Here is a 15,132-nt window from a genome sequence, read left to right as displayed (position 1 = left end):
TTGATGAAACTCGGTGGAAGGGGTAATTTTGGTCCAAAAAGTATAAAAATCCGGTTAATTTAATGATTGGACGCAGAGTTTCCGAGATATCGCAATATTTTGATCGATTTTAGTCTGTATCTCAAAAAGTATTCGACCAGTCAACAAATGCACCCGATTTTTGTAATTTTTGGGTCAAAATTACCTTATAAACTGAGTTTTATCGAAATTGGAGATTAAAAAAATTTTTCGATTTTTTGCATTTTTTTTAAAGGGGTACCCCTTGAAAAAAAATCGAAAAAAACGCAAAAAAATTTTTATGCTAGAATTTGATGAAACTCGGTGGAAGGGGTAATTTTGGTCCAAAAAGTATAAAAATCCGGTTAATTTAATGATTGGACGCAGAGTTTCCGAGATATCGCAATATTTTGATCGATTTTAGTCTGTATCTCAAAAAGTATTCGACCAGTCAACAAATGCACCCGATTTTTGTAATTTTTGGGTCAAAATTACCTTATAAACTGAGTTTTATCGAAATTGGAGATTAAAAAAATTTTTCGATTTTTTGCATTTTTTTTAAAGGGGTACCCCTTGAAAAAAAATCGAAAAAAACGCAAAAAAATTTTTATGCTAGAATTTGATGAAACTCGGTGGAAGGGGTAATTTTGGTCCAAAAAGTATAAAAATCCGGTTAATTTAATGATTGGACGCAGAGTTTCCGAGATATCGCAATATTTTGATCGATTTTAGTCTGTATCTCAAAAAGTATTCGACCAGTCAATAAATGCACCCGATTTTTTAAATTTTTGGGTCAAAATTACCTTATGAACTGAGTTTTATCGAAATTGGAGATTAAAAAATTTATCGTGGAATTTCCGATATCCTGAAACTTTTATTTAGTTAGAACGAGTTGGCTCGACATTCCATGAGAGATGGCTCGACATATGCATTTTGTAACAGTCGTAATCTTAAAATACACCTAATTGAATTTAGAAATAACTTCGCATTAAAAAGGACATCTTGAAATTCCATAATATAAAATCGATCAATGTCTTTTAAAAGACGATTAAAATTTAAACAAGTGTAGCCATGTGTAGGTACCATATTAAACGCCCATAAACAAATAACCAGAAAAGTATAAAATAAACTATCAACTAAAAAATAAAATGTCATCACACAGGTATCAAACAAAATAATATTGGCAATATAAACAAAATTTATACCAAAAATTAGTATTAAAAAAATTTTATAAACAGGTTGCATCTTTTAGAACTGTATATATATTATTTCATAATTAGTATGGTGGGAATGAATCAATATTTGGATTCAGTAATGAGAGAGGGGGCTATTATATACAAAATTGAAATTAAAACAAGTGAAAACAAAGTGTTGATTGAGTTAATTGTTGATATACCATGTATAGACAGTGATATTCCCATATAATACATACTATGGAATTTGCGCATAATTTGCGCTCTCAAGGATAAACAGTGATGCTTACGAAAAAATGTTTCAAACAAAAGTGGTTTATTTTTTTATAAGGAACATTTTTTATATTTACACTTTAGTTCTATCGCTAATGGTTAACAGGATGGGTCCTACGGACCCAAGACGCAATTGACATATGTTGCTCATTTACTAACTCAAACTCACTTTTTACGTCTTGAGCATGCTATAAAAATTTGATTATTTGTATCATCAATATTTCTAAACGTTACTAGAGAAACTTGGGAATAAAATTGTGGTATGGTCAGAGGTTTTTACAACAATAAGGCATAATTGACAGTTCGAATGAAGTCTAAACCACCTCTCTACCTTTTGAGATAGCGATACATTATCTTGAGCTTTTTGGGCGAAGTTTTTTTTTTCGATAACAAAATAATCGAATGAGTCGATTTTCGTGGATACTTAGCTCTACCTTTTGAGATGGCGATACATTAATTTGAGCATTTTGAGCGAAGTTTTTTTTTCGATAACAAAATAATCGAATGAGTCGATTTTCGTGGATACTTAGAAATGATCGTGTGGTTGGAAAATCGTTCTTATTTTCTATTTATACTTCTAAAAAATGCAACCTGTATATTTAATAATCGCACACATTGAAAATTGAACCTATATTCACCACGGTCATTTTTGTCAACATGTCAACAACACAAAACATTTATAAATCGGTATCCAAAAATACATCACAACCAAATTATTTATTAATTGGATTATTTTTATGGAAAGCAAGACAAAAATATTATTATTAAATGTAGATTTCACTTAATTAGCAAGATTATTTATTGGTTGACAATCCTACAATGGAATGTTAAATATTGCAGAATTGTGTATAAAACGTTTTGTCAAAAATTTAGAAGAGGTAGACGAAACAGACAAAGAAACGGACACAATTATGTGTGTTGAGATGTTTGTTTGTTCAAGGGCAACAAATATATAAAGTTTAATTGGATAAATATTGCCGCTGATTTAAATACAATATTCATAATCTTAGGTAGCAAATTAATACCGGCATATTCGTTGTGTGCGTAGTCATGGTAGGGACAATAAAATCGATGCCAGCGCTTCCAGTGAAAAATTTTGACTATAAAGGAGGCTGTTATGACTAATTTGCAATTCTTTACATGTTAATTTAATAGAAAATGTCAAATTAAAATTATTGAAAAACACAAATTAATTAAACTTAATGCATTAAAAATTGTGAAAATAAGAAATCAAATTGCATAAATATTATTTTTCAAATGTAAATTATCAGAATTATTTATTTAAATTTGTGAAACAATAATATTAAATTTTCAATGTAAGTCATAAATGCAATCCATACAATTATATATGCATCCATACAATTCTATAATTAAAGTAGTGTTTCGTTACCATGGAAACGCCTCCAAAATAACTCACACGGTGCGAATAACTACAAATCTTCTGTTTTATTCAAAGTGTTTTCAATTACAAGTGAAATTTACAAAATTTTAAAAACCCCCGACAAATGCGATTTACTCCTTGTAAACCAATTTTTGGAAACTTAGTTATAAAATGTTCTCAATCAAGTTGGTTCTACCGTTTAGGGGCTACGATGTGTCTGAAAAACACACAGACGCACAGATAAACATTTTAAACTTATAACACTCCTTCTTAAATCATTATCAAAGTGATGGTCAAGGACATCAGATGAGATGAAAAGGATACTTAGAGAGCTATCATTTTTTGGGACAAATTTTTGGAAATATTTTAACTGAAATTGAAATATTTGAGTGGACTTTGTTCTTTTGAATTATTGTTTTGAATCACCTAATTATTTGACCATTTCACTTTTCGAAATGAATTGAGCCAGGTTTATTTGACCATTCATTTCCATAGTAATTATTTATATGTCATGCCTTTTCAAAACTGAATTGATTTTGAAGATCATCGCCAATTTTTTAGTTTATTAAGGCACTCTACGTTAAATTACCTTTCAAATTAAAATCGGTTCATCCATTCAGGCGCTACAATGCCACAGACAGACAAACACACATAGTGGTCAAACTTATAACATCCCTTTTTTTAGTTCGGGGGTTAAAAATTGGGCCAAACTAGGAATTTTTCACTTTTAAATACAGTTATTTGTATTTTCAAATAATTTTTATCCTGTTGTATATTTTCTTTCTTTTTTTTTGGGAATTCTGTTTGTTTTGATAGTAAATCGACTACAAGCCGCACTGAATATTTTAAAAAATAGACAGACAAAAAGTACAAAATAATTTTACAAAATTGAACATGTGCATAATCAATCATTCAAACCAGCGCTAAGGAAAAAAGTAAGTGCTACATTTATAATATACGAAGATATGATAGGAACATAGTTCCAACCGGGTATCCAATGACACTTCTCTTTTTGGTTCATATTATTCATTTTGAATGTTTCTCATTAACTTTTGGTTATGTGGTTTTTGTGTATGCATAATGTTTGTGGGAATATATATCACACACTGCTAGTCACTGGCATCACTACCATCAGCATTACTTGATGCTGAATTGGATATAATACAACAAATACACACACACATAAACAGCAGCCGTCACCAGGTCGCGTTCATGTTTTGTCATTCGAAAAATACCACAAAAAAACCTTTTCAATTATACATTAATCGTTGACAAGAAGTGAAATCCGTTCACTGTTATATTGTCTAGTCAATAATATAGGTATTATAGTTGCCTAGAAGGTTCTTTAAATGTGAATTTTTTCGGTGTGGCTATCCGCACAATACCGTCTACGGTCTAGACCGTCCACGGTATACCGTATACGGTCTATTTATGCACGGTATACTTTTTCACGGTATACTCTTTATGCCGTCGAGCCCTTATACCGTGTGCGGTATAGTCTCGTTCACGGTATACATTATACAGATGGGAAAGCGTATTCTACAGAAATGTAACATACCGTGTGCGGTATACTCTCGTCCACGGTATACATTATACAGATGGGAAAGCGTAGAAGTGTCTAATTCAGCCATTCTGAATTAAAAAATTATATTTCTCATAGGCTTGAAAATAGTTAGGATACATTTGAGTTGAATGCAACGTATAATTATGTATATGAAACGTAAAAAATGACACGCTTCAATATATCACGTCGTGGTCAAATCGGTTTGCATTTTATAATTTTCCAGATCTATCCATCAAGGCAGTTTTGTAACTAAAGGATCTAACAAAATGAAAGCAGGACAAAGATTTAACAGTTATAACGACTTTCGTGACGCCTTAGACAAATATGAAGAAGAAAGGAAAGTGAAGTATAAGTTAAAAAACACCAAAAAATTACAGAATTGTTTCATAAATGGCAAAAAACGAGATTTAGTTGCTGAGGGATACAAGAAAGAATTGATGTATTATCAAGGAACGCTTCAATGTTCAAGGTATGTCTATGTATGACAATAAATGCTGTCAATCGAAGTTTATATGTTTATATTCGTTTAAATTATGATTGAAGGGCAAAGAAGTCAAGTTGTGAGGCGAAAATTACTTTTCAAACAGTCGACAAAAACCATCTGCAACTACAAACAGTAAACGAACAACACAATGAAGAATGCAGTGCAGCAAGCTCAACTGAAAAAGGTATGGATTATAGGAAAGAAACACAGTTAATATGACGGATCAATATTACTTTTGCTGTAATTGACATATTTTTTATTCTACAGCGAAAACACCAAAAGTACTGGATAATAGCGAAATAGACGATATTGTAAATAAGATAAAAAATAGCCTATGCGCTAGTGCCAATGAGGAGAGAAGGAAAAAATTAGACGATTGTAAATCATTATTGGAGCTATGGGAAGACGACAGATCTTCTCACAAAAATATTAGAGATAAATTATCATCAACTCCAACAATTGAAGAAGCATCATCAAGTGGTCAAGGAACTACAAACATTAGCCCATCACCACAGAATAGTTCAGGAAGTTTGTGGGGAAGTTCATTTGATGAGCCAACTTTAGCGAGTGCATCAAGCAATGTTTCCTCGCCCCTGTATTAAACTATTCTCAATATTGTTTTCATTGTTTGGCTAGCCTAAAAAAACTTCACTGGATTGAATTGTATCGTGATATATTTTTAAATCTTTCAAATATCTCTAAACCCAAATTCAAACACAAATAAAACCACTGGTATTTGTGTCTTTCTGATATCACAAAATTTAACATTGACACTTCATTATATGAATAAAAAAAACCCTTTACTTAAAAAAAATTAAAAAAACTTTTAGATCATTATTGAATTCTTTTTAAATATAAAATACTTCTTCTAAATTTTTATTAATTAGAATGATAAATTTTTATTATATATTTTTTTTAATCATTATATTTAATTTATGCAGGAGACATTATTACTAATACTTGGTGGTGGTGAAGCCTATGGTTCTGTTTTGTGACTCTTTATATTGAATGTGAAATCACTGATGTCCGATCTAAATGTAGCTATTTATTATTTTATTTATACGAAATAAAACATTCGATTATACAACCTATATATAACGTATTTTTATACCATATATATATGAAATATATCAAGGTATACTAAGTTTAGTCCGAGATAATCTGAAAAACCAACAATTAAAGGCAAAAGCCTGTTGGGTGAAGGAAACTTGCTCGGTAACAGAGCCGAGGAGATCTTGAAACTAAACAGAGCTGATATTAGAGTCATCGTAGAGTTACTCACAGGGCATGTTAACCTGAACAAGTTCCAACATCAGATTGGAAAAAGACAATCTCCTGCGTGTGACAGATGCGAAGAAAATTCAGAAGAAACATCGATCCACTTTCTCTGTTACTGCCCGGCGCTCATACAGCAGCGAAGGAAATGGTTTGGTCCGGCCATAGTCGAACCAGAAGAAGTTAGGAAACTCAGCGCTAGGCAAATCCTGGATTTCAGTACATCAGTTGGTTATAATAGCCACTGAAAAGCGTAGCGGGGATAGAGTTCAAGGGTCTATTTTGCTCTGAACCATTGCTTCGAGGCGCGATGCTCGAGCATGGCCCGCTAACCTCCATACCATACCATACCATACCATACCAAGTTTAGTCCCAAGTTTGTAACGCTTAAAAATATTGATCGTATGAAAAAAACATTTGGTATAGGCGTTCATAAAATCACCTAATTAGTCCATTTTCGGTTGTCTGTCTGTCTGTCAACAAGATAACTCAAAAACAAAAAATGATATCAACCTGAAATTTGTATAAGATGTTCAGGACATAAAATGTGAGGTCGAATTCGTAAATGAGCAAAATTGGGTCTTGAGTCCGAGGGATCTTGAAAGCCGTTAGAGATAGAACAAAAGTTTAAATGTAAAAAATGTTCTCTATAAAGAAGTGACCAACTTTTGTTTGAAACATTTTTTCGTAAGAACCACTGTTTACCCGTGAGAGGACTGTTTACCCAATATTAATATGGGAATATCAGTTAGGTTTGTGACATATATGTATGTCTTGTTATCGCTCTTTACTTGCGTAATCAACACTGTCTATACATGGTATTTAAACAATTAACTCAGTCATTCGTTTATTTTTACTCGTTCGATTTTTTCATTTCGATTTTTTCTCTTTGATTTATAAATAAAAATATATTTTTAAAATGACTAACACATTTGGCCTTGCAGGCATAAACTAATTTTAATTAATGTCTTGTTTGATGTAGACGTTTCTAAAAACTAATCCACAAATCAAAAGTGTTAACCATTAATTTGATCTAAAACAACTCCCTGATACAAAAAAGTTCCAAGTTTGATCAGAAACTTAACACTATCTCATTTATTGTTCCAGGTCGAGGAACCGAGATATTGATATTGTATGATATTGTCATGAAACTTGGCACTAGGACTAAAAATCGCTAGTTGGATGAAAATTACAAGACTAAAATTAACAAATCGTTAGCTGATTCATTGTGGTGGTCTGAAATCTACTAAATTCTTCAATTCCCTACATTGGTACTCGCTTCGACTAACATCGAAGTGGCAACAGTAGATGCCTCTGTGTTGTTTTTGAGTTGAGTAAACAAATCCGACTTTTTTTTTAGCGAAGTCGGCCAATGCGAGGGGAGAAAAATTGAGAAACCACAAGAATGACCTTAACAATCTCGGTCCTCGCCCGACTTTGCACTACTTCGTGAAAGTATGGAGGGGGCTTTATTGGGAAAAATTTGTTATTTTCTTATAATTTCTAGATGTGGACATGGACTCTGTTAGATGAATTTGGACGTTTTTCTTTTGACGGCACCTCGTTTATGTAAAAAGATTAATATAAAATGTTGTAAGATGGGTACTCACAAAATATTTTGGCCACAAAAAATTCCATTATAAAAACAACCATTTTAATATGAATTCGTTCCGGAATGAAAACAATACACGTAAAGATGGTGGCACTGATCATCTTATGCAAAATATTGATTTTTATACAATCAAATATAATCAATAGCCATTGATACAAAAAAAAAAATCAATAAATTCAATCAATTGCAAGCACATTGCACATATTGCTGCCTTGCATTGCATTGCTCTACAAAAATATAACAATACGAATTGTTTATGAATATAACACTTGACTTATATAACAAAAAAAAAGAAGAAATAAATAAGTTAAAGCAAAGAATGAAGAAGAATATTTTCTGGGTGGCCAGTTGGACCAGTCATCGACTATCAGTGACATCTCGGAAGCTGGTGGATGCATGGATGGGATGTGGTGGCCTGGTGGAGTTACCAGTTACGTGTGGTGGTTATGTATATGGTGTGCATTGAAATAAATTTATATTATAACTGATAGAGAAGAAGAGACAAGCGGACAATTACCTTTCAATCGTTTCAATCGTTGATGGTTTTTACTGTCGTTGCTTTGTCGAATTATATTACTTATGCTTTGTGTGCAATTCAATTATTGTTTGTAAATTATTACAATGGAGAGACAAAAATTGTATAGTCTGCTCTACAATCTCGCGAAGTAGCACGAAGTTGGACGAAAAACGAAAATATGGAGGTGCTGCTTGTACTCGACTTCGACAAAAATGCGGTTTTTTTGTACCCGAATCAAAGGCAATGCGGGAAATCCACGCGACTATTGACACACATCATTTACACATTGAGAGATACTTGTGAAGTAAGACAAGAGTGTGCTGGCGATTGTGGACGATTTCCGATTTTTGGATCTACATGTTTTTAAGTATATACTCTGAAATTTCAAATTGATCCGAGAAATATTCACGAGGATAAACGCATTAAAAAAAACTTTAACTGAGAATAAACGACTTTTGAAAGGCGCTTGCAACTGGATATACCCCTTACCTGTATTTTTAGGCCAATCAGTGTCCGAAATTGGATATATCATGACTTGAAAGTAATAAGCAAGCAAAGAAACTTCCTTTATTGAATGTGTCAGTAAAAAGGTTTCTGTGCTGAGATCGAAGGATTGAAGGGCAAAAAATCTTATTACTGACATTACCTTGTCAACTCTCGTTAAAATGTTTAAGGTTTTACTAGATTTTAGCCACTGCTTAAAGACTATTTGATGATTACATTCACTGTGACTTCCAAGCTCTTACTTTGAGAAGATTGACCACTATGGATTCAGTTATTCATTGGTAACCTGTCTGTTATGAATCTTTCGATTGTCAAATTCGCTTGATTTTTTTTTTGTTAATCAAAATGGTGCAAAGGGTAGTATAATAATCCTTATGATTTCAACAACCGCTGTAACCTGGCTTAAAGGAGGCCGAAAGGTACTGAGTCTGCTCTGGAATTCAAGAAAAAGACAATTTTTTATTTCAATTCAGGTTCGTTTTCATTTGAGAGATGTAATTATAGTATATTCCAAAAAACGACCAATCAGTAGTAAAGTGTGGCTCATTCTCTCTACGAAACGAAAACGACGATTTCGTTAGTTGTTGGATTTTTAAAACTGCAGCACTTCCGATATTTCTAAATATACAGTTCAGTTAGCAAAATACTCTGAAACTACTCTGTTTTTTATCGTCAAAAATTCATCCTTTCTACAAGAGACGAAAAGAGATAGAGAGTTTCACTCAAATTATTTGAAATTGGAGTAAATCAAGCATCAAAATCAGATTAGATTCAAAAAGATACCAAGTATTACCTTTTTCATTCAATAATTCGATATGTATTGTAATGAAATGGGGTAACCACATTTTACCTGACTGCAAAGTATAATTTGTTTAATTCATGCTTTCCAGTTGAACTAAAAAATTATTTACAAAATAAAATATCAATAAATTTAATAAAACAATCAACGATTCTCTTCTTTAATATTAAAATATTTTTTATTGAATATCAGTCATATTTTTAATACCTACAGTTTCATGTTTTAGGTCAATTATATTACTTTAATTTTCATAATTACATAATCAATTACCAATTTTATTAGTTTTTTTTTTCTATTAGTTCAGAGGGCTTTAATAAAATTCATATTTAATAAAGTTTTCAAAAGTTTTATTAGAGAAAAATTATAGTTAAGGAAAAGGTGCTTGAAATACTTTCATCTGCTTCAAAGAAGTTTCTGGATACAGTTCCATCAAACCTTTCGAAGAGGCCTTTTTATCTTAAATCATAAAGCCATTTATAGAGCTGGCATGCATTTATAAAAGATGATTTTTTGGAGGCCCATGTCTGACTATTCAACACTATTTTTTATTGAGAACCGATTTGTTCGCAAACAGTTGCTTTGCTTTTAGTCTTGATTTGGGCAGAATTTTTATTTGCTATTCTACAGTTAAAATTTAAGATCATATTTTGTCGCAGAAATTAAAACAAAATGTCAATTTTTTTGGATATAAAATAGCTAAAATTGTTTTTAATCTTATAAATATCAGCTAATGAATAAATTTATATTTCAAGTGATTTCCGTTCATTTGCTAAATTCTTGATAATTCAATAAAATAATTAATATTATGTGAGATATTGGATTCACATATTTTAGAAATGGGTTGATGAACTCATAATTCTGTTCAAATTTTGTTAGTATAATTTTTATGGCAATTTCAAAGGTAGTTTTTCTGATTCTTGACAATAAAAAAAGGGTAACAAAAGTGTTTTTCAATAACGAACTTGACCAAAACCCTTCTTGATACTATCAAATCGGACCTAAGTTGCTACTGCAAAAAACTCTCAAGTTCGTTAGTGAGAAAAATCGACCAATAAAAGGGTCGGTTGCGCAAAGTACAAAATTTTGAATTTTTGAATCTCTGCGGGATGTATATGTAAAAAGTATTCTTGTGACGAATTACGAACGTCACATATGAACGTAGCTGTCAAGTCAAGATACCTCCCTAAAGTCTCTCTGAAGTACTGTAATTTCTTGTGGGTAAAGTCTTCCTTATCGAACGCGATACATTCAGTATTTTTAGTACATTACGGGTGATATGGTGATGTGCGTAAGAAATCGTTCGCTGGAAACTTCGTAGTTTTAAAATATTTCTAGCCTCGGCTGTACATATGAATCCGATTTTAAAATCATCCTGTAATTAAATCCAATCTGCAGTATCATTAATATAATATTTATGTATCTCACAACATATATCTCTCATTACATACCATTCGTTCATTATGGCTAGTGAATGAAATTCGTGCTGTCTGCTTGGTTATTTTTACTCTAAATGAAATTTTTGAATACTAAAGTAATGTTTTAAATTGATATGTACATCTCATATTAAACTTGTTGTTTGTAAAACGAACTTGTATTTGTAACTTTGTAAGTTTATGATAAAATATTTGTAAATACATATAATAACGTTTTACGAATATGTGATACGGTTTTTAAAAAGTTTTTATTCACAAAAATTATATATATTTTATCCCGCAAAATATGTATCTGAAATGTATAATGTTGTTCATAATTTAAAGTGTTACATATCGAAAAAATTAGGATTCAAAATAAATTTATTCTGCTCATAACATTATACTGTTTGTTCCCATCCAAATTTTATCCAATTTTGATAAGCCAAGTATGTAATCCTACTAAATTTGGGCTATACTTTTCAAATTTGTGATCAAAATTAACTTAGCTCAAATAGGTTTCAAGAATGTGGAGTCCTGGTACCGGAATTAAGCACATAAGTGATAGTTAGCGAAAATATGACATCACAGTTGAACAGAATGAAATAAAATTAGTGGATTTCAAAAAAAATTCCAATAAGATAGGATCAACTTTGCCTGTGTTATCAAAAAATCGAATTTTTCAACTTGATGACGTCATCAGAATCCAAAAACTTGATTTTTGCTGTATTAAATCCAAATTTTATCCAATTTTGATAAATAAAGTATGTAATCCTACTAAATTTGGGCCATACTTTTCAAATTTGTGATCAAAATTAGCCTACCTCTAATAGATTTCAAGAATGTGTAGTTCTGGTACCGGAATTAAGCACAAAAATGATAGCTAGCGAAAAATTGACATCACAATTGAAAAGAATGACCTAAAATTAGTGAATTTCAAAAAAAATTTCAATAAGATCGGATCAAATTTGCTTGTGTTATCAAAAAAACGATTTTTTTAACTTTATGACGTCATCAGAATCCTAAAAATTTAATTTTGCTGTATTAAATCCAAATTTTATCCAATTTTGATAAACCAAGTATGTAATTCTACTAAATTTGGGTCATTCTTTTCAAATATGTGACCGAAATTAACCTAGCTCTAATAGATTTCAAGAATGTGTAGTCCTGGTCCCGAAATTAAGCACATGAGGGATGGCTAGCGAAAATCTGACATCACAGCTGAACAGAATGACCCAAAATTAGTGGGTTTTAAAAAAAATTCCATTAAGATCGGATCAAATTCGCCTATGTTATCAAAAAAATCGAATTTTTTAACTTGATGACGTCATCAAAAACCAAAAAATATAATTTTGCTCTATCATATCCAAATTTTATCCAATTTTGATAAACCAAGTATGTAATCCTACTAAATTTGGGTCATGCTTTTCAAATTTGTGACCAAAATTAACCTAGCTCTAATAGATTTCAAGAATGTGTAGTCCTGGTCCCGAAATTAAGCACATGAGGGATAGCTAGCGAAAATCTGACATCACAGCTGAAAAGAATGACCCAAAATTAGTGGGTTTTAAAAAAAATTCCATTAAGATTGGATCAAATTTGCCTATGTTATCAAAAAATCGAATTTTTTAATTTTAAGACGTATTCAGTTCACTCACATAGTTGTTGGCTGGACTTTTAACTTACTTATATAACACCTTTAGCAATTGAACTCAAATGTATTTAAGTGCTCCGTTTTTTTTTTAATATTTTTAAATAAAAGTAGCTGCTGTTTATAAGTTAAAAGTTAAAATATTTAAAAAGCAACAAACGAATCATATAAAATAATATTATTATAATTTATAAAATTTCTCAGAAGATCATTTCTTCTGTTGCATATTTGAATATTTGAATGCTATTCCATACCGTTTTTGTTTCTTAGTTATATTATGTTGGTCTTTAGGTTAAAAGTCAATTATGATATGTGAATTAACTATAACTATATAGTAAGTTCTTTTATATATATACGTATCTTTCATTATAATTATTACTTAAAACTTATATAAAAACAAGTTAAAACAAATAATTGACTGAGTTAATTGTTGAAATACCATGTATACACAGTTTTGATGACCCAATCATTTGTTTTTTGACATCAGGAAAGAAAGGTATCCACTCATTCATAAATGATATTTCAATAGAATACATACTATAAAGTTTTCACTTAATTTGCGCCCTCGTGGGTAAACAGTGAAGATTACAAAAAAATGTTTCAAACAAAAGTTGTTTATTTTTTTGTAAGGAACATTTTTTATACATAAATTTTTGTTCTATCTCTAACGGTTTACAAGATGGAAGACCCAATTGACTTATGTTGCTCATTTACGAACTCGACCTCACTTTTTACGTCCTGATCATGCTCTAAAAGTTTGATATCCTTTTTTCGTTTTTGAGTTATCGTGTACACAGACGGACAGACACCCAACCGGAAATCGATTAATTAGGTGATTTTATGAACACCAATACCAAAATTTTGTCAATATTTTTAAGCGTTACAAACTTGGGACTAAATTTAATATACTATGATATATTTTATATATACATGGTATAAAAATTATATTTCTTTTATTTTTTAAATAGTTTTTTCACTTCATATATGGTTTATGGTTTGATGCTGTGAGCCAGTGATGATATGGTTAGTGTTTACTATAAATATGATTTGATACTTCCTAGTTCATCATTTCATTGTGTAATAATCTAATAATTTAGTAAAAAGCCATAAATCTAATTTATAAAAAATATCACGGTGTCATGGTGTTTGTGTTTAAACTCCTCCGTAAACATTTAGAAAAAACAGTTTTAAAAGATTGAAAAACTAACACAGTTTTCAAACTCGCATTTTTCAAGAATTTTAATTCGAAAATTAAAAGTCTAGAGGAAAAATCACAAGAGTACTTTTGTGATTAAAACTTGATCAATAAAATACAAAAATAATTTTGAAAATTTTTAAACTCTGCTTGAAAATAGAAATTTTTTCAAAATTCAATCATCAGTACAGAAGCAATAGCTCCATTTCCTTCGGAGAAAATTCACGAAAAACCATTCGGCATCCAAAATGTAATTCTAATATTAAATTTCGCCTTACTATTACGAATCAAAATATTACGTAAAATTTGTTTTATCCTTACCAACCTAAGATAAGGGTATGTAGAGATTTTTTCAAATCTTTTCCCCCACGGGACCATTACGTTATTAGTGAATGGCACCTAATGACTTCCTGGGGGCTACAACTTTACCTAGCCCAATCTAGTCGGGCAATAATATAGCGCAGTTTAAAAAAATGTGTTCCATACCATATGGGTAGTTAAAATGCCGTTGTAGCCACACGACAACGCTCTCCGTACGTGTACGAAACCCGCTTCTGTCAAAATATTATTCTTATAAATATCAACTATACAAGAATAACATAAAGAAATGTATAATTATGAATCCTTTGAAGGATTCCGTAAGGATACATACAAATAATAAGTATATTCACAATTATTTATTAACAATAATAATCTTTTAAAAATCAAAAATCTTTTCTGCAAATATTTTACCATCTGCAATTTCGATATAAATCTATCCATAAGATCTCTAATAAACAAATATTTTTTTAAAAGTCTCTAACATGTTTTTAACTAAATGATAGGTTAGTTAATATTTTCATCCCGAAAATCAAAATAAAAAAATTTGTATGATATCTATTGTGTTAAAAAGTATAGAACACAGATTCACGCTTAAAAATTCTTGAGATTATCTCATCGTTAAGAAAACGTTACAAATTCTTCGGGTAAATGTCATTTCTATGGTTTTCTTATTCTTACAAGAATGAATATTCTACAGATGTAACATCGTAACCGTGGAAACTAAAACTTTTTTGGATCAAAAAAACGATATCTATGTTTTAATAATTAAAGCTGTATATATTTAACTATTAACTAAGTGATTCTGATCTTTGGTAACTTCTATTATCCATACTATAAATAATTTTACAAAAAACACAGTTATTCCAAAGTTTTAAGTTTTCAATTCCGTCGACAGTCACCAAGATTGTCTACCTTTTTTGCTTTTTTGCCATTTATATCGTTTTTTGAATTGAGGCA

General features: G+C 30.7%; 1 protein-coding gene across 1 annotated transcript in view; it reads left to right on the top strand.

Moving 5' to 3' along the window:
* The first annotated feature begins 4,674 nt into the window (after positions 1-4,674).
* The window catches only part of LOC123294228, a 137,462-nt gene continuing 127,004 nt past the window's right edge, over positions 4,675-15,132 (top strand). The window contains exons 1-3 of the mRNA XM_044875343.1: positions 4,675-4,877; positions 4,952-5,076; positions 5,160-5,420. Coding sequence (XP_044731278.1) covers positions 4,675-4,877; positions 4,952-5,076; positions 5,160-5,420 — 589 coding nt within the window. The remainder of the gene's footprint in view (positions 4,878-4,951; positions 5,077-5,159; positions 5,421-15,132) is intronic.

The sequence above is a fragment of the Chrysoperla carnea genome, chromosome 2, assembly GCF_905475395.1.
Source record: "Chrysoperla carnea chromosome 2, inChrCarn1.1, whole genome shotgun sequence".
Taxonomy (NCBI): domain Eukaryota; kingdom Metazoa; phylum Arthropoda; class Insecta; order Neuroptera; family Chrysopidae; genus Chrysoperla; species Chrysoperla carnea.
The sequence above is the reverse complement of the archived record's forward strand: the minus strand, read 5'-3'. Positions and strand labels throughout refer to the sequence as shown.